This window comes from Delphinus delphis, chromosome 16, assembly GCF_949987515.2.
Source record: "Delphinus delphis chromosome 16, mDelDel1.2, whole genome shotgun sequence".
NCBI classification, from domain to species: Eukaryota; Metazoa; Chordata; class Mammalia; order Artiodactyla; family Delphinidae; genus Delphinus; species Delphinus delphis.
In genome coordinates this window covers 38,669,217-38,696,550 of record NC_082698.1, presented here as the reverse complement: position 1 = coordinate 38,696,550, position 27,334 = coordinate 38,669,217, and the positions used below count along the sequence as shown (strand labels likewise).

The 27,334-nt window shown below is 38.6% G+C and overlaps 1 protein-coding gene across 3 annotated transcripts in view; it reads right to left on the bottom strand.

The window, feature by feature from the left end:
* The window catches only part of LOC132439838 (putative neutral ceramidase C), a 125,091-nt gene that overhangs the window by 39,371 nt on the left and 58,386 nt on the right, over positions 1 to 27,334 (bottom strand). For all 3 annotated transcript variants that reach the window (XM_060034559.1, XM_060034558.1, XM_060034560.1), the window contains 6 exons: positions 24,994 to 25,170; positions 23,595 to 23,722; positions 22,432 to 22,509; positions 8,256 to 8,376; positions 6,134 to 6,259; positions 1,943 to 2,029 (listed from right to left, as the gene is read on the bottom strand). In XM_060034559.1, coding sequence (XP_059890542.1) covers positions 1,943 to 2,029; positions 6,134 to 6,259; positions 8,256 to 8,376; positions 22,432 to 22,509; positions 23,595 to 23,722; positions 24,994 to 25,170 — 717 coding nt within the window. The remainder of the gene's footprint in view (positions 1 to 1,942; positions 2,030 to 6,133; positions 6,260 to 8,255; positions 8,377 to 22,431; positions 22,510 to 23,594; positions 23,723 to 24,993; positions 25,171 to 27,334) is intronic.

The following is a 27,334-nucleotide window of genomic DNA, read 5'->3' as shown; positions in this document are numbered from 1 at the left end:
GAAATTCCAGTGATGCAGGCTATGGTACAAATGCTCCAATCTCGCTAGAAAGACAGCCAAGAAAATTTAAGGTTAGGAGTAGGTGGGCCAAATTACCTTCTTTGCCAGAACAAGGGCGCCTCCATGGGGATTCTCATGGAGTTTTCCCTCTCACAGTCCTTGTAGTCCTCTGGCAGGGCTGGTGCCAAAGGGGGGCTTGAAAGTCTTCAGGACCCACTTCATCTGCATCTGTTCCCCCACCCACTGTTCACCTTTGGATGTTCTTTTTTTTTCCAGTATGGTCAATTGATGCTTTTTTAATCTTAGGGGCACTGTGAGTCAAAACATATTTAGGAAGGTTTGTTTGTATTGAACTGTATCATACAGTAGAGGCAAACCCTGCTTCAGCACCAATGCCTTTGCCTGACACCTAACTCATTTCTACTCTATTGCCATGTCAGTTTCCACAGCCACATGGGAACGCTCAAGTTGTCAGTAACACCAGCTGCAGCCTGCCTCTCCTCATTAAGAGGGAAGTTGTGCCTTGCTGAGAAGAGAATCCAGAATGTGGGACAAATCTCTATGTCGACTGGGCTCAGAATGGTAACAAAATTTCTGACGCCAGATTGTGTCAGGGGTGCACACCCTAAATAGAATCTGTTAATTTAGAACAATCCACTGATAACACCACAGTAATTAAAAAGAAACTGCAGCAATTAGGTTGGCTGGTGTCTGATGTTTTCAAGGTGTTTTTGTTCTTCCTTAATTGCTCCTGAAACATTTTAGAACCCTTGAGACAAAATATTTACACACACACCCTCTCTCAAGCCCATGCTCACTAAAGGTATGGGTAAGCTATAAAAACGAAGAGATTTAGCTATCTTTGTCAGAGATGGCTCAGCCCAAAGCTATCTTTTGTTTTTTCCATCAGAAATGTCTCCATAGGAGCTGATACAAAATATGTAAGCAAAATGGAAGATAAAATTTAGAAGAGGAAGGAGGGTAGAGTAACTTGTAGTAAGCTCACTGGAGACCAGATTCTCTCTTCATCAAAAAATCTTTTAAAAAGAAAGGAAAATGTAAGATGGATGATCTTTCCATATCAAAAAAGACCAGGGACTAATTTGAATCCAAATTGCAAGAATTGGCAGTGGTGCCACTCAGCTTTACCTTGTCACCGAAGGAAAAGTTAAGAAATGGTAGGGCTTCCCTGGTGGTGCAGTGGTTAAGAATCCTCCTGCCAATGCAGGGGACACGAGTTCGAGCCCTGGTCCGGGAAGATCCCACATGCCGCAGAGCAACTAAGCCCGTGCTCCACAACTACTGAGCCTGCACTCTAGAGCCCGCGAGCCACAACTACTGAGCCCATGTGCCACAACTACTGAAGCCCGCGCGCCTAGAGTCAGTGCTCCACAAGAGAAGCCACCGCAGTGAGAACCCCGCAACGCAACGAACAGTAGCCCCCGCTCGCTGCAACTAGAGAAAGCCCACGCGCAGCAACGAAGACCTAACGCAGACAAAAATTAATGAATTAATTAATTATTATTTTTTTTTAAAGAAAGAAATGGTCAGGTGACTTGGCAGGCCAAGGCCTGAGAGACTTCTGAGAATTTGGGTCAGTCTGGTTATATCTGGTCATACCACATGAATTGAAAACTTTACAATCTATCATCCAACCACCTGAAGCAAGCATTCTGGCTGAAAGAGAATGTTTCCTGATTACTTTCTTTTAAATGTTCTTCCCATAAGAAGCCAGACACAAGCAGTCACAGAGAGGTTCCTGTGTGGTTTGTGAAAACAACCTTCCTGGTTGACAATAAACAGCATTCAGTCTTCCAGACTCCCTGGTGCAGCTTAAGCTCCTGCTGTCTTCCTTACAATTATGGGCTTCCTGATGAACAATGTCAGTGGATTTTAAAGCATAGTTTTGAATGAAGATGAAAGAAGCAGGCCCACAGCTTACCTTTGCTTTCTCATATATTATCCGTCCTATGATTTGTGTGCTGTCAAGCATATCCTGCCCAGGTCCCATAGCAATGCACATGCTAGGCTGGAACAAAATGACACAAGGTGTGTTCTTAGTGAAATAAGCGATTCTTTTAAGGAATGGAAAATGACAAGTGAATCTAAGCAAAGAGATTTTTTTAAAGCCACATTCCAGCATTTCTTTTCAGGTGTTCTCTTAATTTACAGATTATGAGAAGCAAAATCATTCACGGAATTAGAGCAATGAATGTTGCTAGAAATCCTCTATTCTAGAAACTTACTTTTAAAAATAAGGGAACTGAGGCTCAGGTGGGTTAGAGTTACTGAAGATTATACAGGTAGCTGATATCTGAGCTATTACCTAAAGCCAGGTCTTTCCATTTGCTGCACATCTTTCTCTTTGCTGGTTCCTGCCTATGGTGCTTGCTCATAATTGCCTTCAATTGAAACTCAGTTAAAATTATATTGGAACAACTAGCTGACCCTCTGGAAAAAAAAATCAGTAAATACATCTGGCTCTATATTTTACTTCTTAAACCAGAAAAATTTGCGACTGATCGGATACTTAAATATTAGAAATGGCACCCAAAATGTATTAAAAGAAAATATGGATGAATATATTCTAAAGTCTAACGATGTGAATGGCCCTTCTAAAAATTATATGGAACACAGTTTGACAGTTTAAACATCCATACCGGGGGAAAAACATAAGACTGAAAGATAACTGATAAATGGGGTGTTGAGGGATGAGTTTGCAGTTTATGACAAACTAAGACTTTAATATATAAGGAGCTTTAAAAAGTCAGCAAGAAAAAAATACCCTTATTAATACATTTTGATTCATTCATATTGAGTTGAGTATTCTCTTATTTGTAGTAAAACTCATCACATTGTATACCTTAAACTTAGACAGTGTTGGATGTCAATATATCCCAATAAAGCTGGAAAAAAAAAAAGCAAAAAAAAAAGCATCCTAATGGATAACACCATGGATGCAGATGAAATAGGTAATTCACACACACACACAAAATGTAAATGGCCATTCAACATTATAATAAGTTCAATCTTAATGAATTTAAACTACTAAATTTAAACTACGAAGAGAGAACTCTTCACATTTGTGCTAGAAAAAAACTGAAAGATTGACAAACCTGCTGGAGGAGTTTGGGGAAAGTGTCACTCATGCACTGTGGGTAGAAACGTGATTGAGAGTATTTGAGCAATGTGTAGTGTATATTAGAGGTGCTTTGAAAAAAAAGAACAAACTCACTTTTAAGAATTTGTCCTAAGGTGAAACTCACACATGTGAAAAAATATATGACAAGCATAGTGACCATAGCATGCTTATATGAAGGAAGAAAATAAGAAGGGAGAGACTGTGCGAGGAGAAAAGCAGGAAAGGAAAGAAAATACTCATCAGTAGGGGATTGGTTAACCAAATTATGGTACTTAAAAATAAAGATTACGAAGTTAGTTTAAATAATGTTTTAAAGTATATTTACTGGAAATAAGGAAGCAGGGTATAGAACAGCATTACAATATGATCCCATCTATGTAAAACTGTACATATATATGTGTACAGGTGCATAAAAAGTTGTCTGGGGGGCTTCCCTGGTGGTGCAGTGGTTGAGAATCTGCCTGCTAATGCAGGGCACACGGGTTCGAGCCCTGGTCTGGGAGGATCCCACATGCCGCGGAGTGGCTAGGCCCATGAGCCACAACTACTAAGCCTGCGCATCTGGAGCCTGTGCTCCACAACAAGAGGGGCCGCGATAGTGAGAGGCTCGCGCACCGCGATGAAGAGCGGCCCCCGCTTGCCACAACTAGAGAAAGCCCTCGCACTGAAACGAAGACCCAACACAGCAAAAATAAATTAATTAATTAATAAACTCCTACCCCCAACATCTTTGAAAAAAAAAAAAGTTGTCTGGAAGGATGTTTATTAAAATTTTCACAGGTTAATTGTGGAATTAAGGGGTGCTCCTTTACATAAGTTTCATTTTCTGAACTTTTCAATATTGTGTGAATTTTTTTTTTTTTTTTTTTTGCAGTACGTAGGCCTCTCACTGCTGTGGCCTCTCCTGTTGCGGAGCACAGGCTCCGGACGCGCAGGCTCAGTGGCCATGGCTCACGGGCCCAGCCGCTCTGCGGCATGTGGAATCTTCCCAGACCGGGGCACGAACCCGTGTCCCCTGCATCGGCAGACGGACTCTCAACCACTGCGCCACCAGGGAAGCCCTGTGTGTATTTTTAACAACCATATATCATTTTTCTAAAAAACATTAAAGCTATTTTCTAAATTAAAAAAACTTTTTAAAGAAACCACATTAAAGCAGAAGACACGGCAACATTTGTCCATTTCCCTCTTTCTTTTTCTCAAGCATTTTCTGGTTTTGTTCAGAAAGCCATCCCTCTCCTTGCAGTGATCCCATTCCTCATTCCAAATAAGTCTAAGGCGATCATGGAAATTCCCTAGGTTTTGCCAAAGATTGGTCTGGAACCCAGCTTAAGCCAATCAACACATACCATTTCTCCAGCAACTGTTTTGGTCCAGGGATGGACATGTGACATAAATTGACAGTCAGACTAAAGAGAATTCTTATTCCGTGGTTGGAAGAGAGGCTCGCTCTCTCTCCTACTGGGTATGAGAGAAAAAAGCACACACCTTCCTCAATGATGACTGGTATCTTGCAGACATGAGGGAAGCTAATCCAACACGAAGGGAAAGGAAGAGAAACTGAATTGTGTTGTGGAAGGGGGTATGATTTTGCTGTAATTTTTTCTGATTATAAAGTAAAATATACTTATTGTAGAAAAAGTATTAAAAAGTATAAATAGAATTAAAATAATGAACAAAAAATAAATAGAAAACTGCCTATACTAGTGCCAAAAAGAGAAAATCGTGGTTAACATACCAGTGTGTTTCATTTTGTCTTTTTACTATGATACATTTATTCTCAAAACTGCAGTCATGATGAATATGCAATACTAAACCCTGAGTTCCTTAGTATTATGAGCTCTTTCCCACATTAAGTATTCCAACATAAGACATGAAGTTGATGCATAATATTCTATTGCAAATAAGTATTATAATTTATTTAACCATTTCATCTGTGAATTTTGGAATTTAACAAGTAATCCTCAAATCTAATGTGAATTAATGATGTGTAAAAATTTTGGAAGTGAATGGTAACAAAGACTTTTTTTCATTGTAGTATAGTTGATTTACAGTGTTATGTTAGTTTCTGGTGTATGAAGACTTTCTATATAAAAATAGTAATATACAATGGAAAAGTATAATTGTTAAAACTATATTTCTCATTGAGTGGGGTTGACTGGGATAAAATAAATAGCCCAGGAATAGTGTTTAATAAAAGCAATATGGCAGGTGAAATACCGTATAAACACAAAGAATAAGAACCCAGAAGCTAGAATCTGCTGCTCATGTCAAAGTTGCAAAAATCTAAATGAAGATGGGAGGACAGCCTTACTTGCTACCTTTAAAACTTATCACATAAAATTGTATATAGTCATAAAGAGATTTTTTTAAGACAAATTAGGTAGAAAACTCAAATCCTATACCAATAAAAAAATCAATAAGGTATAGAATGTTGTTCATGAACACATAAACATATGAAGAGGAGTGAGAGTGGTAACTTTGGGGAAAGGGAGAGGGTAGAGGGGAAGGAGGTGAACAGGGACTTTCACTTTTTACTGCTCTTTATGCTTCCCATGTGGTTTGAGTTTTTACACCAAGATTGTTTTGTTTGTAATTTATAAGAAAGGAAAAAGAATTCTGACCTTGTATTTTTAGAAAACCCTATAGACTTTATAATCACTGAGAAATGTCTCAGGCAGGAAGTTTTTGTACTAAATTGTGACTTCAGAAATGCCAAGGGAAAATGTTTCAGGCTGTCCAATTTTGGGGAAGGATATTTAATCTCTGACATTTACTAAATTGTCTTACCATTCAAAAAATTTAACAATCAAATGGAAAACTACAATTTTACTCAATCACAATTTAGTGGGTGCTTTTGAGAAGAGCAAATGCTAGCAGTAAGTAGGTCAGAGTATACTTGAGGAGAACATAATTGTACATGAATGTTGAATAGTTAAACATAAAATGTACTTGAGATGCAAAAACAGATTTCACGTCATTATTACCTACCCCACCGATGGGACAAGTGCTATTGGCATTATCACAAGACTCTCCCGTGTTGATGCAGTGCGGGCCAAGAATATTGGGGGACACATCTCCCAGGTTCGATGAAGCAAAAGCTGCTACATACGGTCCCTGCCAAAAGAAACATCCAGTTGCTGTTTATTCTTTCTTTTTTTTTTTTTTTTTTATTTCAGGGCCAAGCAAGGAGAACAGGCAGCTCATGATCAAAAGACCCAAACTCCCCAATGGCTTTCAGGGGAGCATTTTTAAAGGCAACATTTGGGGGTGAAAGCTGCAGGATTCATGACTTTCTTCTCACTGATATGTTGTGAAGTAGCAGTCTGGTGTTTTAGGAATCTTAATCATCAACTTTCTGGTTCCAAACAGTCTGGGGTCTAGTGCTTGTGCTCAGCAGGTAGTCGCCATCCTCCACCTGAGTGGGGGTCTCAGTTCCTGTAGAACAACTGGTTTCAGAACTTAATGAAGCTCAGGTTCTTGATGTCTCATCGCAGAAAGAATTCAGTGAGAGACAAAGTGATAGGTGAGAAGTGGATTTATTTAGAGAGAAACACACTCCACAGACAGCGTGTGGGCCATCTCCGAAGGTGAGAAAGGCCTATTCTTTCTTATTTACCACAATGAGTTCATTAAAAAGGCAAACATTCAACCCACTCTGGTGAACTATTCAAAATCATCTGCATACGACAAAAGGAGGATGCACAATATTCTGAAAGAATTTTTTATTTCTGAAAAGGATCACATTGCCGTCAGCATACGTGTTGTTACTTGTGATATTCCAGTTATCAATAAAGCTATTTCAAGTAGGAGAGTTTCAAATTTGTGTCTCAAACAGCAACATTTTGACAAGAAATACAGTGTGCAACGAGTTATAAAATGCTGACCCATCAATCTAGTGTCTGGTGTTGTACCTGGAGCTCAGATATCCATTTTCCCTTTAAAAATAAATAGCCTATTGGCTTAAAAAGTGAAGAGCCAGTCCAGATTTTTCTGTTGCACAACTGAACCTAAACATAGCCTCCACCACCCAGACGTGCGCTCTGTGTATATTTTCTCTATCTCTTCAACCTGAAATAACAACACAAAACCTTATGGAGTAGGGTAAGACCTTAACCTCAACCAACTGGACTGCAATTCTACCTTAAATTCTTAAATTTTCTTAGGGAAAGAGATAATCAAATATAGGAGATTATGTGTCTTTTTTTATACTAAAAAGATAATGGGAAACTCCTTTCTTTTCCCTAAAACACAGGCTAAAATGAAAAAAATAGAGATCTGTCAACAAAGGAGCTAAAAAATCAGACCAGATGTTCATGGGCTAATATTCCCATAACATCGCCAGAAAAACCTGAACGAACTTTTTGGCCAACATGACATCTTGTAACAGAACACTTATTCTAGGCAAGGGCCTGGGGTTCTCATCCCATCATATATTCTTCTGCAATTAGGGGTTAGATGCTGGGGTCAAGCAGAGCAGGGTCCTTCCTCGCCAAATATCTGCAGTCGGTAATTTACACAAAGCTGACGAGTTTCCTGGAGTACATGGACTGGGTTCCTGGACACCCCCAACTCTGGTCCCATCACTCACTACATTTCAAAGTTACAAAGACAACTCTAATGGATTAGGGTTGTCTCTGACTTAGGCCATATTGCAGGAAAGTAGAAATTCCTTGAAAGGAAATTAAGAGGGAAGTCTGGACCACAGAAAAGGACTCATTCCCTGTCCTCATTCAGATTCCTATACCATTAAGAAGGTGCTTAATGATTTTATATCTCTGAAAACAAGAGATATAAACACAACACAGTTTATCATATTTCCAAGTTAATCAAAAATTATATATGGCAAAAGTTATTATATATTATTTGCCCTTCCTTATCCAACTAATTGTAACTTTATGAAATCATCACATCAGTAGTATTTGACACAAAGCTAACGGTCATTTAAAATTTTTCTTAGGGAGGATGGAGAATTCTTTCTATCCAAGCATGTCAGTATGTGGCATCCCTGATGACACTTTCCTCTGAAGATTTGAATCAGCTATTCTGAACACTGAATGAATGATGATATTCAATGAATTAAGATGAAGCTTTCAATGCCATAAATTCTCACCTCTCCAGGTAGATATCCTTTGTTCTTCTCTTGCTCAAAAAGGTAAGAGGCATAGCCCACATTGTCGCTGTTTACAAGATGATTGCTATTGTTCATGCTGACTGGGTGGATGGCAAACCAGCTGTAAAAGAACAGGCAGCCCTAAGTTAATGAAGAGAACCAGGTAACTGGGGTGAAAAATGATGACTGGGAGCTTAAGGTTTCTCCAGCTGTAAAAAAAAAAAAAAAAAAAAAAAAAAAAAAATTCTTTTGATGATAGGCATTCTATCAAAACATTTAGGTTCTTTCATTGTTAATGAAACTTAAATTACTAATAATATACTCAAGAAGTCTGACCACTTACTTAAATTAAAAATATTTCATCATTGTCATCTTCATCATAAGCTTTTAACAAGAGCCAATACTGGTTAGTTACCAGGTGATATACCTAAAGAATTGTATCGACATAGACTTTATCTTTCAAGACAGGTACACACATAATAATTATTCAAATCAATCCTATCCAATTCAGTAGACATTTACTGAGAGTCAGCTGTGTGCTGAGCACTGAATAAATTGCAATTTACTCTAGAATTTTGCAGAAGACAAAGATGTAAACAAATGGCTTTGATACAGTGTGACAAATGTTATAAATAAGGAGGCATAAAGTGTTTGAGGACCACAGATGACTAGCAATTAATTCTTAAACGCATTCCAGAGAGAAAGAACAGCAGAGTAAATGCACAGGGGTGTGAAAGAGGATGTTATGCATAATTCAGTATATCCTTATGCATAGTAATACCTTGTTTAAGTGTAGAGCTTATAGAGTTCACAAGTTAATTTCACATCTGTTATTTCATTTGAATTTCACAACAACCCTCAAAAACAGGCTGGTATTACCTGCGCCTCACAAGGTGTCTCGGAGAAGCAATATGGAAGCCCACTTGTCATACAGGACCAAGGCTAACGTGTGGGTCTTGTGACACCTTGTTCAGTGGCCTTTGTAGGATCAAACCTCGACACAGGTGAAAAAGGTGTTTACAGGATAGAAGGCTGTAAAGCTGATTAGCAAGAATACTCAACAAAAGAGAGATGCCAATCAATAAATTTTCAAGCTAATTTAGGATTTTTAAAAATCTTTTGTTGATTTTTCTTCGCTGAAGGCTTTTAAAACATTTCTACCTAAGTAATATGGTACACAAAACTGAACATTGACTTAATGACTAGGGATGTTTTGGGGCTTCAAGTCATCATTCAGTATTCAGTTCTCATTACCCAACAGATGTAATATGTAGGTCAGAGGTAGCCAGCACAACACCCACGGGGGCTGGGTAGGCAACATAGGAGTTAATCTGGTTGGTACAATAGGGACTGTGAATTGCAGAGGCACTCGCATAGTCTAAGGACCACCGCCTCTACTGGGCTGCGGCCAAATGCTGCCTGATGGGAGCATAAGCCAGTGCTGCCAGATCTTCCACAAATCCATGGTTTTGGGAAAATGTAGTGATTTAAAAATTCTATTTAAAGAAGTAAATGGCATGGAGACCAAGGAGAAGAATGGTTACAAGTTAAGAGACTTAAGACACAAAGCCAACAAATGTAGTTTGTGGACTGTGTTTGGGTTCTGACTCAAAACAACTGGAAAAAGACTGTTGATACAATCAGGGAAAACTGAACACAGACTAGGTTTTAGATCATATTAAGAAATTATTTTTAATTTTGTTGATTGTGATAATGGACTGTAGTTATATCTGTCTAAGTTTTTATCTGGTAGAGATACACACTGAAATATTCATGAATAAAATGATATCCGGTATTTTTGCTTTTAAATACTCTAGCAAAACAAACAAACAAAAAGGAAAGGAGGGATGAAACAGAATGGCAGAGGATTGCTACTTACTGAAGCTGGATAATGGTTCCATGGAGATTCATTAGACTAATCACTCTAAACTGGCATATATTTGACATTTTCCATAATTGCTTTTTGTTATGCTGACATCCATTGAAAAATGTTTCCTTCCAATTTTATTGAGATAACTGACATACAGCACTGTGTAAGTTTAAGGTGTACAGCGTGATTTGACTTATGTACATCATGAAATGATTATCACAATACGTTTAGTGAACATCCATCATCTCATACACATACAAAATTAAAGAAAAAAATTTTTGTGATAAGAACTCTTAAGATTTACTCAAGAGTTTTCATATATAATATATAGCAGTACTGATTATATTTTTCATGTTGTACATTATATCCCTAGTACTTATACGTGGAAGTTTGTAGTACTTTTTGACGGCCTTCATCCATTTCAATTTTTTTCAATTTTTTTTTTTAATAGTGTTAGACCAAATCACCAGTCTATAGGCTGCATTCGGCCCCCAAGGTGTGTATTTGCCACGGTGCAAAGGTACAGAAGTTTGGATTGAAGGCAGTTCTAAGGTCATTCTCTAGAAGTTACTTGCAAGGTTTCTATATGTTTTAAAACCCTTATATTCGTTTCTTTTTTGTGGTTTTTTCTCTTTCTCCTAAGACTCAAGTGCCAAGGGATATTCTAGTCAACTAGTATTTTCCAGTCAGTTGAAATACGCTTTTTTGTAGTTTTATTCCATTTAGTTTGGAAGGAAAATGAGGTGGTGGCCTTGACAGTTCCAAGGCTCTCCAACCAAAATATTTCCAACATGGTCACACTGAGGTCAGCCAGATGCAACCTCTCCAGTGCAATCAAAGGAAACCCACCGAACAATTCTATCAATGTTAGACTATCATTTAGTACTTACTGGGTGAAAAACTTTATATATAGGTTCTCATTTTATTCTCACAAGAACCCTTTGAGTCAGATGCTTTCCTTATCCCCATTTCAAACCAAGGAAACAAAGGCTCAGACTGATGAAGTAACATGACCAAGGTCACAGAGTTGTAAGTCAAGAAGCAGGACTATGAATCTGGGTTTGTCAGACCATAAGCCCATGTTCTTATCTGCTATGGGATGTGGGCTCTGTCTCTTCTGTTCATTCAATCGCTCATTCAATATACATTTAGTTAACTCTGACTCTGTGCCAGACACTGGGGACATAGAGATGCACAAGGCATCATCTTACCCTTGAAAAATGCTTCACAGACGATGTGACATTTGAGCTGGGTCTTAAAAGATGAGTAAGTCAAGAGGGAGGGGACATGGGGATATGTGTATACATATGGCTGTTTCACTTAGTTGTACAACAGAAGCTAACACAGCATTGTGAAGCAATTATACTCCAATAAAGATTAAAAAAAAAATGAAAAAAACGATGAGTAAGAACTTGGCAAGGGGATGACTGGAGAAAAGACATTCGTAGCAAAGGTACGGAGATGGAAAGGAGTGCAGTGTGTTCAGAGACTGGATAACCAGCATGACCAGAGCAGAATGGATGAGGGCAAGGAGAGATGGAGGTTGCTCCATTCATTCAATCAATATGAATGTATTAATAACCAAGTATGTGGTTGGCCTTATGTTAAACCCCAAGGAACATAGAGAGGGATCAGGTGTGTTCTCTACCATCAAGGAACCACAATAAATAGCTAGGCGAAAGCAAATGCTAAGAATTTTGGTCTCTAATTAGACTATAGGCTTGAATTCTTATTTATTTATTTTCATTTATTTTAGACCATAGAAAATTAATTGAATTTTTTCTTTACAAAACTGAAAAAAAATGTATTCAAAAAAGTTATTTGCATTTCAGAATAAGAAGATACTGTTTTTCCTTCTCTGCCCTTTAAAATATATGCTATAAAAATATCAGGCTTGTCACAGCAACCAAAGTACTTTGGTAAGAGATGAATATTTATAAAGATAGGCAGAAAAGTGGTCATTTTAATTTAAGAATGCTTACTTACAGTTTATTTTATCTGGTCAAAAAGTATTCATCAAAGCAAAGTTCAAGAGAGAGGAAGAAAGGTTTAGGTAGTTTCAAAAGAAGTTAGAATATAGATATAAAAGGATGACTATGTCTTTCATAATAAACTTTTTAAAATAATGATTATGTCAGGGCTAGGGCAGGGCTCTACTTGAGTCAGCATGATGGAATCGAGGTGCTGAGGAAAGTCAAGAGATTTGAGATCTTATCATTATAAGGAGCAAAGTTAGCTAAACTTTCTAGATCCCTGTTTCCTAAGACTGAAAAACAGATTTCAACTATGCTTTGTGAATCACTAAACAGCAAATTAATACAGAATAGTATAATTATTCTCTCCTATGTAACTGAGACATTTTCTAGTGTCTCTTTCAATTCAGACATTGTGTACTTCCTATTCTGAAGCAGAAAAGTCAAATGCAGAATTGAGCTTCTTAAATATTCTAAAACAGTAACAACCCATCCCTGGTTCCATTCTCTCAGACCTGAGCCTCCCTGTTCATATGGAGGTCATGCTCCGCACAAAGGTGACTGGCAAAGGGGTAAGTGGAGGCTGAAATCCAGCCCCCTCTCAGCTCCCCGAACGAGGCACCTTAGTCAGCGCAGAGAAGGGAGAGCCTTTGTGTGCTGTGCACCGAGTCCTATGTGCTAGGTGTGGCCATCTCCAACCTAAGTGCCCACCAACAGGGGAAGAGAATATTGTACCTCCATTCAAAGGTAGTGTTCATGAAGATGTGTAATAACATGGGAGCCCTTTGGACAAATACAATAGAAGATGCTGTAGTGGATTCAATAGTGTCTCCCCCAAAATTCACATCTACCAGAACCTCAGAATGGGACCTTATTTAGACATGGTCTTTAGAGTGTAAACGAGGTAAAGATCAAGTGAAATGATACTGGCTTAAGTTGGGTCTAAAATCCAGCAACTAGTGTCCTCATAACAAGCGGAAAGGGACAGAGAGACACCCAGAGATAGAGATGTAGGCAATGTGAACATGAAGACAGAGCCAGAGTGATGTATCTACAAGCCAAGGATTGCTGGCAGCCACCAGAAGCTAAGAGGAAGACATGGAACTGATTTTCCCTCAGAGCATCCAGAAGGAACCAAGCCTGCCAACACCCTGATTTCAGACTTCCGGCCTCTCGACCTGTGAGAGAATAAATTTCTGCTGTTTTAAGCCAACCATTCTGTAGTTCTTTGTTATGGAAACCCTAAGAAACTAATATAGAGGCCATATGTCTTAGTGGCTAAGAGCTCTGGAATCAGACACAAGTTACTTAACCTATCTGAAACTCAGTATTCATATCTGTAACATAATGATAATAGTATTATCTACCTCACGGCATTTGACAATTAAAGGAACAAAAACATCTGAAGTGCTTAGCACAAAGACTGGTTTGTGCTAAGAATGGAATAAATCATCACTATGATGATGTTGATGCTGATTTTGATACTGCTGCAGCTGGTGGTAATGATGACTATAAGGGAAAAAGATATCCAAAGCCCTGTGTATATGTGTGTTTCATAAGATAAACACAAAATTAAAATATATGATACGTGTGCATGTGTGTATTCAGCACACGTATATTCACCCCATATAATATGAGCTTTAAATAATTAAATGAGGAAACGCTGCCCTCTTGTGGCAGAGACTTGAGGGCTTACAAAATACCAACGTGTCCTCTCCTTCCCAGTCCCTCTGGCAGGGTGGGGCATGTGAATCTGACCAATAACATATGTGAAGAAGGACCACCCAATTTTGATTAGACTTTGCATGAGTGGGAAATGTGCACATTAAAATCTTTAATGTGTTAAGCCACTGGAATTTCATGGTCTATTGCATCGCCTGGCATTAATGAACACCTCTTAACACACACCGAATTAATACACCACTTTTTCACTTGCCTTACCATCCTCCTGGCCTCACCCCACTACAGACTACTGGGAAAAGGAAAGCAAAGGGTGTTGCATCGTGTTATACTGTAAGGGTTATTATACTGGTTATACTGTATAAGGGTTATACTGTAAGGGTTATTAGGCCTGGAATTTTACCCAAAGGGCAACCTGAATTGAAACAAGCAGAAGCAATGACTCCAGACCAGACTACTCAGATTAAAGGACAATGGGCTGTAGCCAGAGGACCCCTTCTAAAGTTACAGGTAAACTTGGTGGCCTGCATCCTGGAGAACCTTTCTACCATCTCTGCTCAAGAGAAGAGATGTCCATTCTCAACTACTCATTTTGTTCTCTTCAAAAGTCCTGGATGAAAAAAAAAACAAAAATACCCTCTCAATAATGTTACTGGAGAGATATCTGGTTTGGGTGGATTCCATTAAGTTCATTAAGTTACTGCAATCAAAATTCTTGCATCCCAAATAGTATGATTAAGTAATCAACAAAAGTAAAACAAGAAGTAGCCAATAAGAATAGTTTTTTTAATTCAGCCTACCCAGGAACTGAAGAAATTGAAAGGAAAACAAGAATGATTTGGCTTTTTTGGGTCTCATGTTAATACCAAAATTGGCAAGAGCACAGGAAACAACGCTCCATTCATGCTTGGGTAGAAGCAGTGTAAACCAGCAAGTTTTCCAGAGGACCATTTGGCAAATTATGAGAAAAGCTGTAATAACTAATATCCCTCTATTGGCTCAGCAACCCCACTTCTAGGAATTTAGCTTAGGGAAATCATTGGCAATATATACAAGATATCTGCTCATGAATGCTTAGCACAGTGTACTTTATGATAGAAAAAAGCTATAAACTGAAATGTCAAATGATTGGTGATTTGTTTGGTACATTATCATACATATAATGGAACTATACAACAATTTTAAAATGGTGATTTAAAAAATACTACATTTCTTTTTATGGCTGAGTAATATTCCCCTGCATATATGTGCCACATCTTCTTTATCCATTCATCTGTCGATGGACACTTAGGTTGCTTCCATGTCCTGGCTATTGTAAGTGGAGCTGCAATGAACATTGTGGTACATGAGTCTTTGAATTATAGTTTTCTCAGGGTATATGCACAGTAGTGGGATTGCTGGGTCATATAGTAGTTCTGTTTTTAGTTTTTTAAGGAACCTCCATACTTTTCCACATAGTGGCTGTATCCATTGACATTCCCACCAACAGTGCAAAAGGGTTCCCCTTTCTCCACACCCTCTCCAGCATTTATTGTTTGTAGATTTTTTGATGATGGCCGTTCTGACCGGCGCGAGGTGATACCTCATTGTAGTTTTGATTTGCATTTCCCTAATGACTGGTGATGTGGAGCATTCTTTCATGTGTTTGTTGGCAACCTGTGTATCTTCTTTGGAGAAATGTCTATACTCAGCCATAAAAAGAAATGAAATTGAGTTATTTGTAGTGAGGTGGATGGACCTAGAGTCTGTCATACAGAATGAAGTAAGTCAGAGAGAGAAAAACAAATACTGTATGCCCACACATATATATGGAATCTAAAAAAAATTGTTCTGAAGAACCTAGGGGTGGGACAGGAATAAAGACACAGACGTAGAGAATGGACTTGAGGATACGGGGAGGGGGAAGGGTAAGCTGGGACGAAGTGAGTGAGTGGTATGGACTTATATATACTACCAAATGTAAAATAGATAGCTAGTGGGAAGCAGCTGCATAGCACAGGGAGATCAACTCGGTGCTTTGTGACCACCTAGAGGGGTGGGATAGGGAGGGAGACGCAAGATGGAAGAGATATGGGGATATATGTATATGTATAGCTGATTCACTTTTTTATAAAGCAGAAACTAACACACCATTGTAAAGCAATTATACTCCAATAAAGATGTTAAAAATAATAATAAAATAAAAAATACTACGTAGCACTGAAAGATATTCATAAGGTAATTGTAAATGAAGAAGTTGCCAAATTGTATATACAATAAAGTGTCATTTTCAAAAAATAAAGAAAAATAAACATGATTAGGTAAAGGTCTGAAAGGCTATATAACAAAATATTAGAAGTTATTGAGGCCCAGGATTACCAGATGATTTTAAATTGTTATTTTTGTTCACCTTAGAAATTTTAGGAAATACACGAACAAAAGGAAGATTTTTTAAAAACCACTGTACAACACCAAGAGTGAACTCTAATGTAAATTATGGACTCTGGGTGAAAATGACCTGTCAGCATAGGTTCATGGATGGTAACAAATGTACCACTCTGGTGGGAGGTGTTAATAACGAGGGAGGCTGTGCATGTTTGGGGGCAGGTGTATATGGGAAATCTCTGTACTTTAATTTTGCTGTGAATCTAAAACTGCTCTAAAGAATAAAGTCTATTAAAAAACAACTTTGCCAGCCCTGGCATAGTGTCACTTCTCTCATCTTTTATTGATCAAAGTGGTCCCGGGGCTGGCCAAGTTTCAAGGGCTGGAAAAATCTCCACTCTTGAAGGGGACTGGCAAGGTCACTTTGTATAGAATACATAAGGTAAGCGCTATTGTTGCCACCATCTTTGGAAACTGTAATTTTCCATTTAAAGATTTTTTTTTAGTCTATCAATCCCAAAAGGAATAAAAAGCACTGAAAAAGTGAGATAAATAGCAAAGTGAAGAGATATAGACAAGTCCAGATACATAATAATCATAATTCATAAAAATAAACTAAATTCATTCATTAAAAGATGAAGATTATCAGAGTAAAAAAATAAATAAAGCTATATGATATTCATAACAGACACTTCTAAAATGTAAGAACAAATAAGAGTTGAAAGAAAATGATAGAAAAAATATACATGGCATATTCTAACCTACAGAGAGCTGAGTTAGCTATATTAACTGAAAATACACAGATTTTTGAGGCAAAAAATTTATTATTAGGTATAAAGAGAATCACTACAAAAACAAATAAAAAGCACTTCAGATACATGGAGATAACATTGTTAATATTTTTTATAGTATTTTAAAGCTTCTAGTACCCATAGTATATGAAACTAAGAGAGCATCTACCTTGAAAGAATGACTTTTTGTCATGTTTATTTCTTATCATACATTCCACATAGGAAAATAGGCAGAAGAAAATGTACCTGAATATTAACCATGGTTGACTTTGGAAAGTAAGTCCAATGTCTTCTGCTAGTTATGACAGCTGGCTTTTACAGCTTTGGTTTCTAAACTTGGGACAATTTAAATTAACAAGTATGATTAATCTCTGCTATCAGTCAACTCTCATCACCCTCGTCATCAGAAAGCCCTTTTTAAGCACCTTCACTTTACATGGGCATGGACTAGACACAGAACGAAAACTCACTACATAACCAAGGCCTACACTGCACTGAAAAGGGAGAGCACAAATAAGCTGGTAGGAAAGTTGGAGCAAGAAGACGGTGTCAAGCTTCACAACAACATAGAAGAGGCAGAATAGGAAAGAGAAATTCAGGATGTAGAAACAGAGCGGGGCTTCACAAACCAGAGCGAAGGCTAATGGAGAAGGTATTTATAAAGACATGATGATGAGATGGAGAAAAGGTCAAGAATGGCTGGTGAAAGGCAGTCACTGAGGTTTCCACATTTGCTCTCGGCGTGGGGTTAAGTACACTGAGGAGAGAATGTAGGGGGGAGAATAGAGAGCCATAGAGGATAAACAGTTAGAAATTATAATTCAAGAAGTCATAGTCAGAAATCATAGAGAAGATTTATACACACACACCCCCCTCAAACTGAGTTCCATAAGTCAGTATCATTCGAATGAATTAATTTCATAAATTGGGTTTTTCTAAGTGTGTACATAAATTATTCAAATAGGTTGCACAAATCACTGCCCCTTGTTGTCTTCTGAAAATGTGCCTTGAAAGGATAACCCCTTTCTGTAAAAATAAAAGGATTTGCAATGTGTAAAACAGAAGACAATAGAGAAATTATTCAAAAATCTGCTCAGACCTTCCTTCCAGCTCTGAAGGAAGCCGTGCGATACTGACTCCTAAAGCGTTAATGAGGTGAGAAAAAAAAAAAAAGAAGGGTCCATGCCACTCCTACAAACTTGAGAAAGGAAACTTGGCAGACGGGAAAAGATAGGAGAAAGGAAGAGAAGTGAGACAGAGCCTGTCCGGCTGCACCACAGTTGAGGAAATGAGTCAGTGTTCCCAGCTGCCACTCCCAGAGCCTCCATTCAGATTATCTGCCCACCCCTGTGATTCTTCTCTTGGTACAGATATTTGAAACCTGTTTTGTTTTCTCCCTTCATCGTTTCTTCCTTCCATAGCATCTTACTACATCAGGATCTCCCAGAACTCCACTCCACAGACTCCTTCTTTGAGGTGCCTTCCAGAATCTCCCTAAGTGAATTTTGTGACTGCCACACAGCTTATATTTTAATACAGAACATCCCAAACATGTTCTCCACGTCTGGAGAAAAATCATTTACTGTTTTTTCATACAGTAGTATCAGTCAAAAAGAAATATTTTCCTTATAGACAGATCAAGTGAGGCAAATGTTGGCCTTACAATTGTAGAGGACTTGATGGATTATGGAATAGTTTCATGCACATAATTCTTTCATCCCTCAAGTCACTACTCTTCCTAACCCTTCAAGAGCCCCCAGCTCCCAACCCCAGCTGAAAACACTTCAGTGATTTTCTATTCCCCTTTGTTTAAAGACCCAAATCTTTATCATGGCATCTAATCTCTACCTCTGAATTTAATTCACAACACCATGCCCCACTGTCCTCGCACTCCACCCACACAGAACTATCAGCACCTCAAACAGGCCACAGGACTTTTGCACATGTTTTCCCATCTGTGTTAAATGTTCTTTTTTACCCCCCACTTTGCCAGTTAATTCTTACCCTTCCTTTGGTTTTCAGTTCCATTGTCTCTTCCTCAGGGAAGCCTTTCCCAATCTCCCTGACCAGGTCAAGTCCCTTTAAGATAGCTCTTCATACCTTCCTTTCTTAGCAATTAACCCAATTATAATTATACATGCATTTGTATGACTATATGATCACCTTTTGTCTCCACCAGTAGACTATAAGTTCTATAAGAACCACAACCAATTTTTTTCTCAGTGTATCTGTATAGTACTAGTTCAGTTCATGACACACATCTTCCACAATATTTAATAAATGAATGAATGCATAATAATCTCTATGTGGAGAGATGTTACATCTACATTTGAGAAATGTGGAAACTGAGTCTCAGAGATTTTAAAGGATTTGCTCAAGGAGCACAGACACAGGTATTTGACTCCTGACGTTATGACCATTTACTGGAAATGCATCATTCCAAGGACTGGAAAGCCCTTCCTGGCACATAGTAGGTGTCTGGTGCAGACTTGTTGAATGAAGAAATGAAAACAACAATGAAAGTAGCAAGGAATAAATTTTGAACTTCAACATGGTTTTCAGGGTGAAGAGAATAGTCTTGGCTGCGACATTGGGCAGGTCACATCACCTTTCCAGGCCTCAGCTGAGGTTTAAACTTCGATGATCTTCATGCTCTGCAAATCTGAGGTTCTGTGCTTCTAAACTCCTCATACCTTGGCATCCTACCTAATAGCAGGTACCTACATATGGTGGCTGAGTTACTTAGCAGCCCAGATTTGACTTTACACTTTGGATCATTTTTACTGTATTCAAAGAGCAATTATCCCTATGCAACAAGAGGCAATTGCAGGGGCAATTTCATCAAGGATAATATACAGCGGCTATAGAAACAGCAGAAAGTTATTGCAGGCTGTTAAGCACAGCAGATGGAAAAGCATTGTTATAACATTGACAGTTGACCCTGGGACTGCCAGATATGTTATATAGTTATATGCAAGGAAGCAAAGAGAATCTGGTCCCCAAAATAGCACTTTGAGTGTCCTCTTGGCATTCTTCAATGATTCAGAAACTAAATCAAATTGAGAGAGTGGCATGGACATATATACACTACCAAATGTAAAATAGATAGCTAGTGGGAAGCAGTCACATAGCACAGGGAGATCAGCTCGGTGCTTTGTGACCACCTAGGGGGGTGGGATAGGGAGAGTGGAAGGGAGACACAAGAGGGAAGAGGTATTGGGACATATGTATATGTATAGCTGATTCACTTTGTTATACAGCAGAAACTAACACACCATTGTAAAGCAACTATACTCCGATAAAGATGTTAAAAAAATAAAAAATAAAGGAACGAGTGTATGTATATGTACAATAGAATCACTTTGCTGTACACCTGAAACTAACACAACATTGTAAATCAACTATAATCCAATAAAATTAAAAATAAATTTTAAAATAAAATTTTAAAAAAGGAAATCATGAATGGTCTCAGTTATTCAGCCAAGAGTTAAGTAGAAACTATAAGGGAAAAGGCACTTTCTTCTCCTAACAAATTGCGAATTCTCTAACTAGTCATACATACATGTCCTTATCCTGTCTCCTTACCAAATTCCCCATTAAAGTGATCCAAAATCAAGAGGTAGGTTAGCTTTCTAGATTCATCTCTCAGCCACTCCTTGACCTAAGCCCATAATCTGGCCTCACAATGCAGTTTTTTCACGGCTCCATGAGAACTCCCATGGCTCCTTCAGGTCCAGTTCAGTGTCATTTCCTTTTTGAAGCCTTTCACGATGCCCCCAGGTAGAGCTCAGTGCTACCACCTCCAAATTCCCACAGCATTTATTTATGCCCAGGTGACAGCACTGATGGCCATCTGATTATGTTATGATCATTTGTCTGTCTGTCTCTTGTCTCCTGCCCAGATCACCACACTAGCCTATAAAACTAAGATAGGGACTATGCTTTATTCATAATAATATAGCCCAAGCACACAGTTGCATGCCTGACATTTAGAAAGCCTATTGAGTTAAATGCTAGGTGGCAAGTAATCAGTAGATGAATTAACTGTAAACAAAGAATGAGTCCTATTTTATCAACCCACATAATAAAGGTTATTCTATCAGGGAATTTTTAGTGACCTCACTTTAACCCCAAAGAAGTAACACGAATGCTAAGAGTTTCAAGCACTCTGAGATGCCAATAATGGCATTTTTAGAAGAGGTAGAATGTTATTCTACTACTTACCTTTTAGCTAAAATTATTAAACTCTTTTTATGCCAGGCATAGAACTAGAGTTTTGTATGCACTATCTCATTTAATCTTCAAACAATCCCATGAGGTATCATTATTCCCATTTTCAAACAAAATACTTGAGGTGCAAGTAGATAAATTACTTTCCCCAGGCCACAGGGCTAGGAAGGGGCAGAGCTGGGGCTTGAATTCAAGTCCTAAAACCTATATCTAAAACCTAAATGCTAAAACCCAAACTCCTTACCACCATGCTGTTCTCTACCCAGTTATAGGACCAACCCTAGTATCTGAACTGTGGGTCAGTCTTCAATGTTTTTCTTCACCTCGTATTACTTTCAATTTACTTAATTTTATTCACATAGAAATTTTACTTAGATATTTTATAATCCCCCGGAAGACTCCTACCCCCTTTAAGAACAGTTATTATCAACATTTAAGGACTCATTTTATCCCTCAATTTTAGAGTAAGAAAACTGAGACACAGCAGTTAAGGAACTTGACCAAAGTCACACAGCCACTAAGAATGAGAGCCCAGAATGAACACAAGCCATTTGACTCTTGCACCTACGTGCTATCATCCGCTTCCTTAGGACATTTCTGTGTCAGTTTGGAAGTCCACGGGTCAAGGTGTCTGAAACTGTTACCCATCCAGACAATTCCTGAGTCAGTTCAATTGCAGCAACCAAAATCACACGTGAATGCAAATGCTTTCTTGTCAAAGAAAACAAAATTCATGTGTTTCCTTACGTACAAAATGGAGCTAAAATCTGTGCCAAGATGTAATTTTGCCTCATCTGCTTCTGTTAGGTGGTCTCGGTTCTGCTTTTATCACTAATTGGCATTGTCCTACATTAGACTTAATCCTTTCAGAAAAGCACAGGGAAATAACCTCAAACCCATAATCACTTGCTGGTTGGTCAGATTGTTTTCTCATTTCCAAGAGATCATTGTCTACCACCATATGAGATCTTGATACAGTAAAAACCACTAGCATTTACTGAATCTATTATATGTCAGACGCTATGCTAAACTTCTTCACCCAGATCCCTCATTCACATAATCCTTTTATTAGTCCTGTTTTACAGGTGAGGAACTAAGCCCTGGGATGCTGAGAACGTTGCGTGAGGGCCCATGGCCGGACCCCAGATATGATTCAACCACTCAGCTTATTCTCAGTCTCTGCTGTCACTGTTCTGGTCTCTTTTTCCCCCCTGTAATTAAGGAAAATCATTCAAACAGAAATTTTTTTTTTTAAGTAAATAGAGTACCTGATAAGACCCAGGTCGTCTCCGTTCAAATCTACCATTTTCAAGAGTACCATTTCCTTGTCTGTATTTGAAGAATACCTAGTCAGCAAAACAGAGGAACTTAGTGAGTTCTAGGTTAGAGCCTGGCCCTCATGCATGACCCCCTCAGCCAGTAGCTGACACAAAAACCAAAACCAAAATGACTCTCAGTAAGCAAGGCTCCCTGACACTCTAGTTCTACAAACTGCATCCAGGATCTCATTTCTCAGCTAAAGAAATGATTTGCAACTGTGAGCAAAGGGGCATTAGGTCAGCTAACTGGAGATGAAATATACATTTTTATGTAAAATATGCAATATTATATAGCATATATTATTTCTTTAAAAAAGGTTTTGTCTTTGAAATATCTACTCATACTAAATTTTAGTGAAATCTCTTAAAAATAGCAGGGAATGTGCAAAATCAAAAGCATTCCTGACCTACAATTTAAAGGGTTCTTTTATGTCCTTTCAAGGGAAATCAGATTATATTTTCTAAAAATCAACTCCTTTGAAATCTTTTAAAAAATATAGAGACAAATATGAAATGTCAAGTGGTCAAGTTGAACTGCGATATTATTTTACTCTGCTATAGTAGCCAAGTACTTCTCTTCTGTCACAAACCTCGTTCATCACATAAAAAATTAAAAAATAATGGGCTTCCTTAGTTGTCCCATTCAATTATGCCAGTTTTATGTCTTGCTGGCATAATGTCTTACGTCTTGAAAGAGTTGTTCATTAGTCAAACAAATATACGTTATGCACATTTTTATATTTTCCAGATGAGAAGCAGAGAACCCCTAAATTAAGATTTAAGTGGATCTCTAAAGGTTACACAACTAGGAAGTGATAAAGCTAAGATGAGACCACAGTTGTGCCTTCTTTGAAAGCCCAGAGTCCTTCAAACATTCACATCTGACTCCCACAACCAGCAAAGGGGGAAGACATGTGCATAGGCTGGTCTGTGCTCCTGCATTCTCTTTTTATTTCTGCTTGTCTTAGATTATCAGCATGTTTTTAAATTATTTCAGCTTTAATACCCTTTCAGGATCTCACCATACCCATCAAGTTACAACCCTGTTCTTAGATTTTGTTGCTGGTTCCTAAAGGAAACACATGATTTTATCTAGATAATCACACCCTCACCTTGCTCTCTCTGACTGTGGATTCCGAAGGTACGAAGAAGGGCTTCGATTGATCTGTGCACCATCCACATTCCCTTTATTGATAAAGATTTTGCCTGGTTTCATATTTGCATGTGCTATCTCAATGCTCTATACGTTAAAAAAAAAAAAAAAGTAAAGTTAGAAATCCTGGTGGGCATTAAGACTTAGTTGATATAAACTGAAGAACCCTGTGGAAAATTTCTTTTGTCTCCAACTTGTCCCTGCTAAGGGATGAAAGCTGGAGAACCACAAAGCTGGTGTCATTCTGAGGGTAACAGACATGACCTTCCGGGTTGAGATGAGGAAATGCTGTGTATAGGGAACGACCTGAGTGTCTCAGGACTGCCAAGTCAGGAACTGTCTGCCATTTCAGATGGCCAAAATGGGAGACTTGACCTTACAACTCTCCATCCTCCTGCTCACACCCTCTAAGGCAGAGCTTTTCAAACTTTTTGGACTGAGAAATATAGTAATTGATACATTTTTCATCATAACTCAATACACATCAAGATATGTATCCTAAAACAAAAGTTCACAATACAAACTATACCCTGTGTGTCATGCATTATGTTATTTTCCAGTCTCTTTTAGTTCCTTTTTTAAAGCTTATCACAACGTATGAAATTGATTTCATAAAGCCATTCATAGACTGTTATTTGCTCTTTGAAAAACATTGTTGTAAAGACATTTCCTCCTTTGCCAGATGGATCCCTGGATTTGGGGGCGGCGGATGGTGGTAATTTTATGAGAACAGGTAGAGAGAGACAAAATCTGAGAGACAAAGGAATGAAGAAAACATTAGCAAGGATTCTATGAGAGAAAATAATTACCTGGAAGACAGGAGAGAGTAGTAAAAGCTACCCAAACCAGGAATGGGATAAGAGTTTGAGGGTATCAGTTCAGAGCCCCACGTCAGTCTAGAGCTGCAATAGAGGACTTGAGAAATGAGGGTGTGTGGTGTAAATTGGATCCCCTTCTATGCTCTTTGGGAAATACAAGGAAGGCTCGAAATTATTTGTAATTACTTTGAGTCCCTTGGTGGATTTCTTTTCAAGTGACTTTGCGCAGAGAACTGACTATGTGGGACCCTATAATTTATAAGGGTTATAGATACAAAATGTTTTCTGTGTCTTTGGGTGACCATATGAGGCTTACTGCCATAGAACCCTCTTCTCCCAATCAATCAGCGCCTCAGGACTAGCATCCCACAGCTCAGAACCAGAAGCTACAAGGGAGTCAAAAAGGAGAAAGGGAAGTAGGTGCTAAGACTGTGCTCAGACCGAGATCCTATAGGGACTCTCCGTATCACACCACACCACTCCTAAAACACTGTAAGCAATGCTAAAGAACATTGGGGTCCTCTGGGGTCCCTTGCCTACCTTCATGATGCCAGCAACCATGTACTCAAAAGTTCGATTGCTAAATCCTCCACTGGCAATCACAAATGTAGAGTACTGGAAATATCCTGCTGGAGCCGAGTGTGTGTGAGTACCACTCAGGATAACGTTGTCTCTTCTGTACAGGGAGCCATACTTACTCTGCAGCCTGTTCAGGACCTTTAAGAAAGGAAAACAAAACAAAACCAAACTAAGAAGAGGAATAACATAGGAGCATAGCCTGAGAAAAAGCGCTGATGAGTCTAACCACTGAGCCATATCAGTGACATCCCTGTCAAGTGACCTTTCACTCTATGCTTGAGTTTATCATCTCAGTAACAGCAACAGCAACAATAATTGCAGTCGCTAACATTTTATAGATTCTTGCTGTGTACAAGCACAATGCTAAGTATTACATACATCATGTCACTTAAAAATCTCTATAACACCAACAAGAGGTGGGTATTTTTAATCTTATCTTTTGCTGGAAACATTGACATGTACAGAAGTTAAATAATTTGCCCACAGGTCTAATAAAGAGCAGAGTCAGAGTCTATATCCAAGTCTAACTATACAACCAGTATTCTCACCTGCTCATTTCCAGACACTGTTCTAAGCACTAGGGACATATGAGGTCCCTACCCTGGAGAAGTTTTTATTCTAGCGAGGGAAAGATAAATAAATATGCAATATTATATTATACAGTGATAAACTCTATGAAGAAAAATATAGCTAGGTAAGGCAAAAGAACATGATAGGTGTTAGTGAGGAAAGATCTTCCCAAAGATGTTACCTTTCATCAGAGGCTTAACTGAAGAGAGCAAACTGGTCATGCAATACCAGGGGGGAAAGCATCTCAGGAGCAGTGCGAAGTCCTCTTTACTGCCTCACTTCCCAAAATGAAGAACTCAATATTCCCAGACACTTACACTTATTGGCCTGGGGAAGCCACCCACTGTGGACACTGAGGACACCCCAGCAATCCTGTGGAGAGGCCCATGTGGAAAGGAACCATCTTGTCAGCACTAACTTGCTAGCCGTTTGGTGAACAACCATAGAAGGTGACCCTTCAGACGCAGGCAAGCTTCAAACAACCTCAGCCCCAGCCAACATCCAAGTTCAACCTCATGATACAAAAGTAATGATATGTGACTGTGGTTCTAATATGTCAGAATCAGCCAACCCAGCCATTCTAGGATTCCTAACCCACAAAAATCCTGAGCACTAATACATGATTATTGTTGTTTTAAGCCACTGAGTTTTCTGGATGACTTGCTGTACAGCAATAGATACCTAATCCAAAGAGACTCAGTAAATGTTCATTGAATTAATCAATGAACATCCAGATGAATAATTAATGTTTGGGGTGGTACAGACACATCAAGAAAACAAAAGAAAGAATTAGTGATGTTGCTGGGTAGCGCTTTTTTTTTCTGTTTTTTATTGAAGTATAGTTGACTTCAAAGGCTACATTAGTGCTGAATACCTATATCTGATTATGCTTTAATCAACTGCAACTAAAGTTTGGTATTACTGTGGTTTCTCTGTGGAAGATGCCTTGACTTCATGTCAAAAATTACTAAAATGTTCCAGCAAAAGTGTCAACCCCAGGCAACCTTCCTCAGTGTAAGATACTGTCACCTAATACCAGGGACAACGGCGGAAACTCTTTCATGGCAGAGCTGGCAAATACTACTCATCTCATGCACTCAGTCCTATTCATGGGTGGTTGCTATCCAAAGCAGTGTGTTGAGAAGGATTCTGAATCCAAATCTCAGCTTAGCAAAAAAAGAGTGCCTTCTGGTGGGGGAGGGGGAGGCATGCAGCATCTTAGTTCCCCAGCCAGGGATCGAACCCACACCCCCTACAGTGGAAGCACAGAATCTTAACCACTAGACGGCCAGGGAAGTCCCAAAAGAGTGCCTTTTTTGATTAGCAATGCTGTCCACCTTGAGTATGGTATAGACAGTAGTATGTTGATAAACTGTTTCTCTGAAAGAAAAAAGAATAGCCCTCATTTGTATCATCTGTCAATTTCTGTGGCGCAAATACACTCACCATAGTGAATTTCAAGCTACCAAAAGTTTAACCACTAACTCACAAAGTTCCTAAGTATTTAACAATCAGCTCTCACGAGCTGGTACAAGCCAGTTCCAGCACACCAATGGTACATAAGGAAGCAGCAGCAACTGGTGTGCTATATACTGAAAATGCATCAAGACATCCATTCAACCTTTTCTATTTTAGGTGAAGAGCTCCACCACCTTCATTCTAAGTCACATGGCCATTGAATCAGGAAAGAGATCTTACAAACCATCTTCACGCCTCATTAACCTCTCCATGC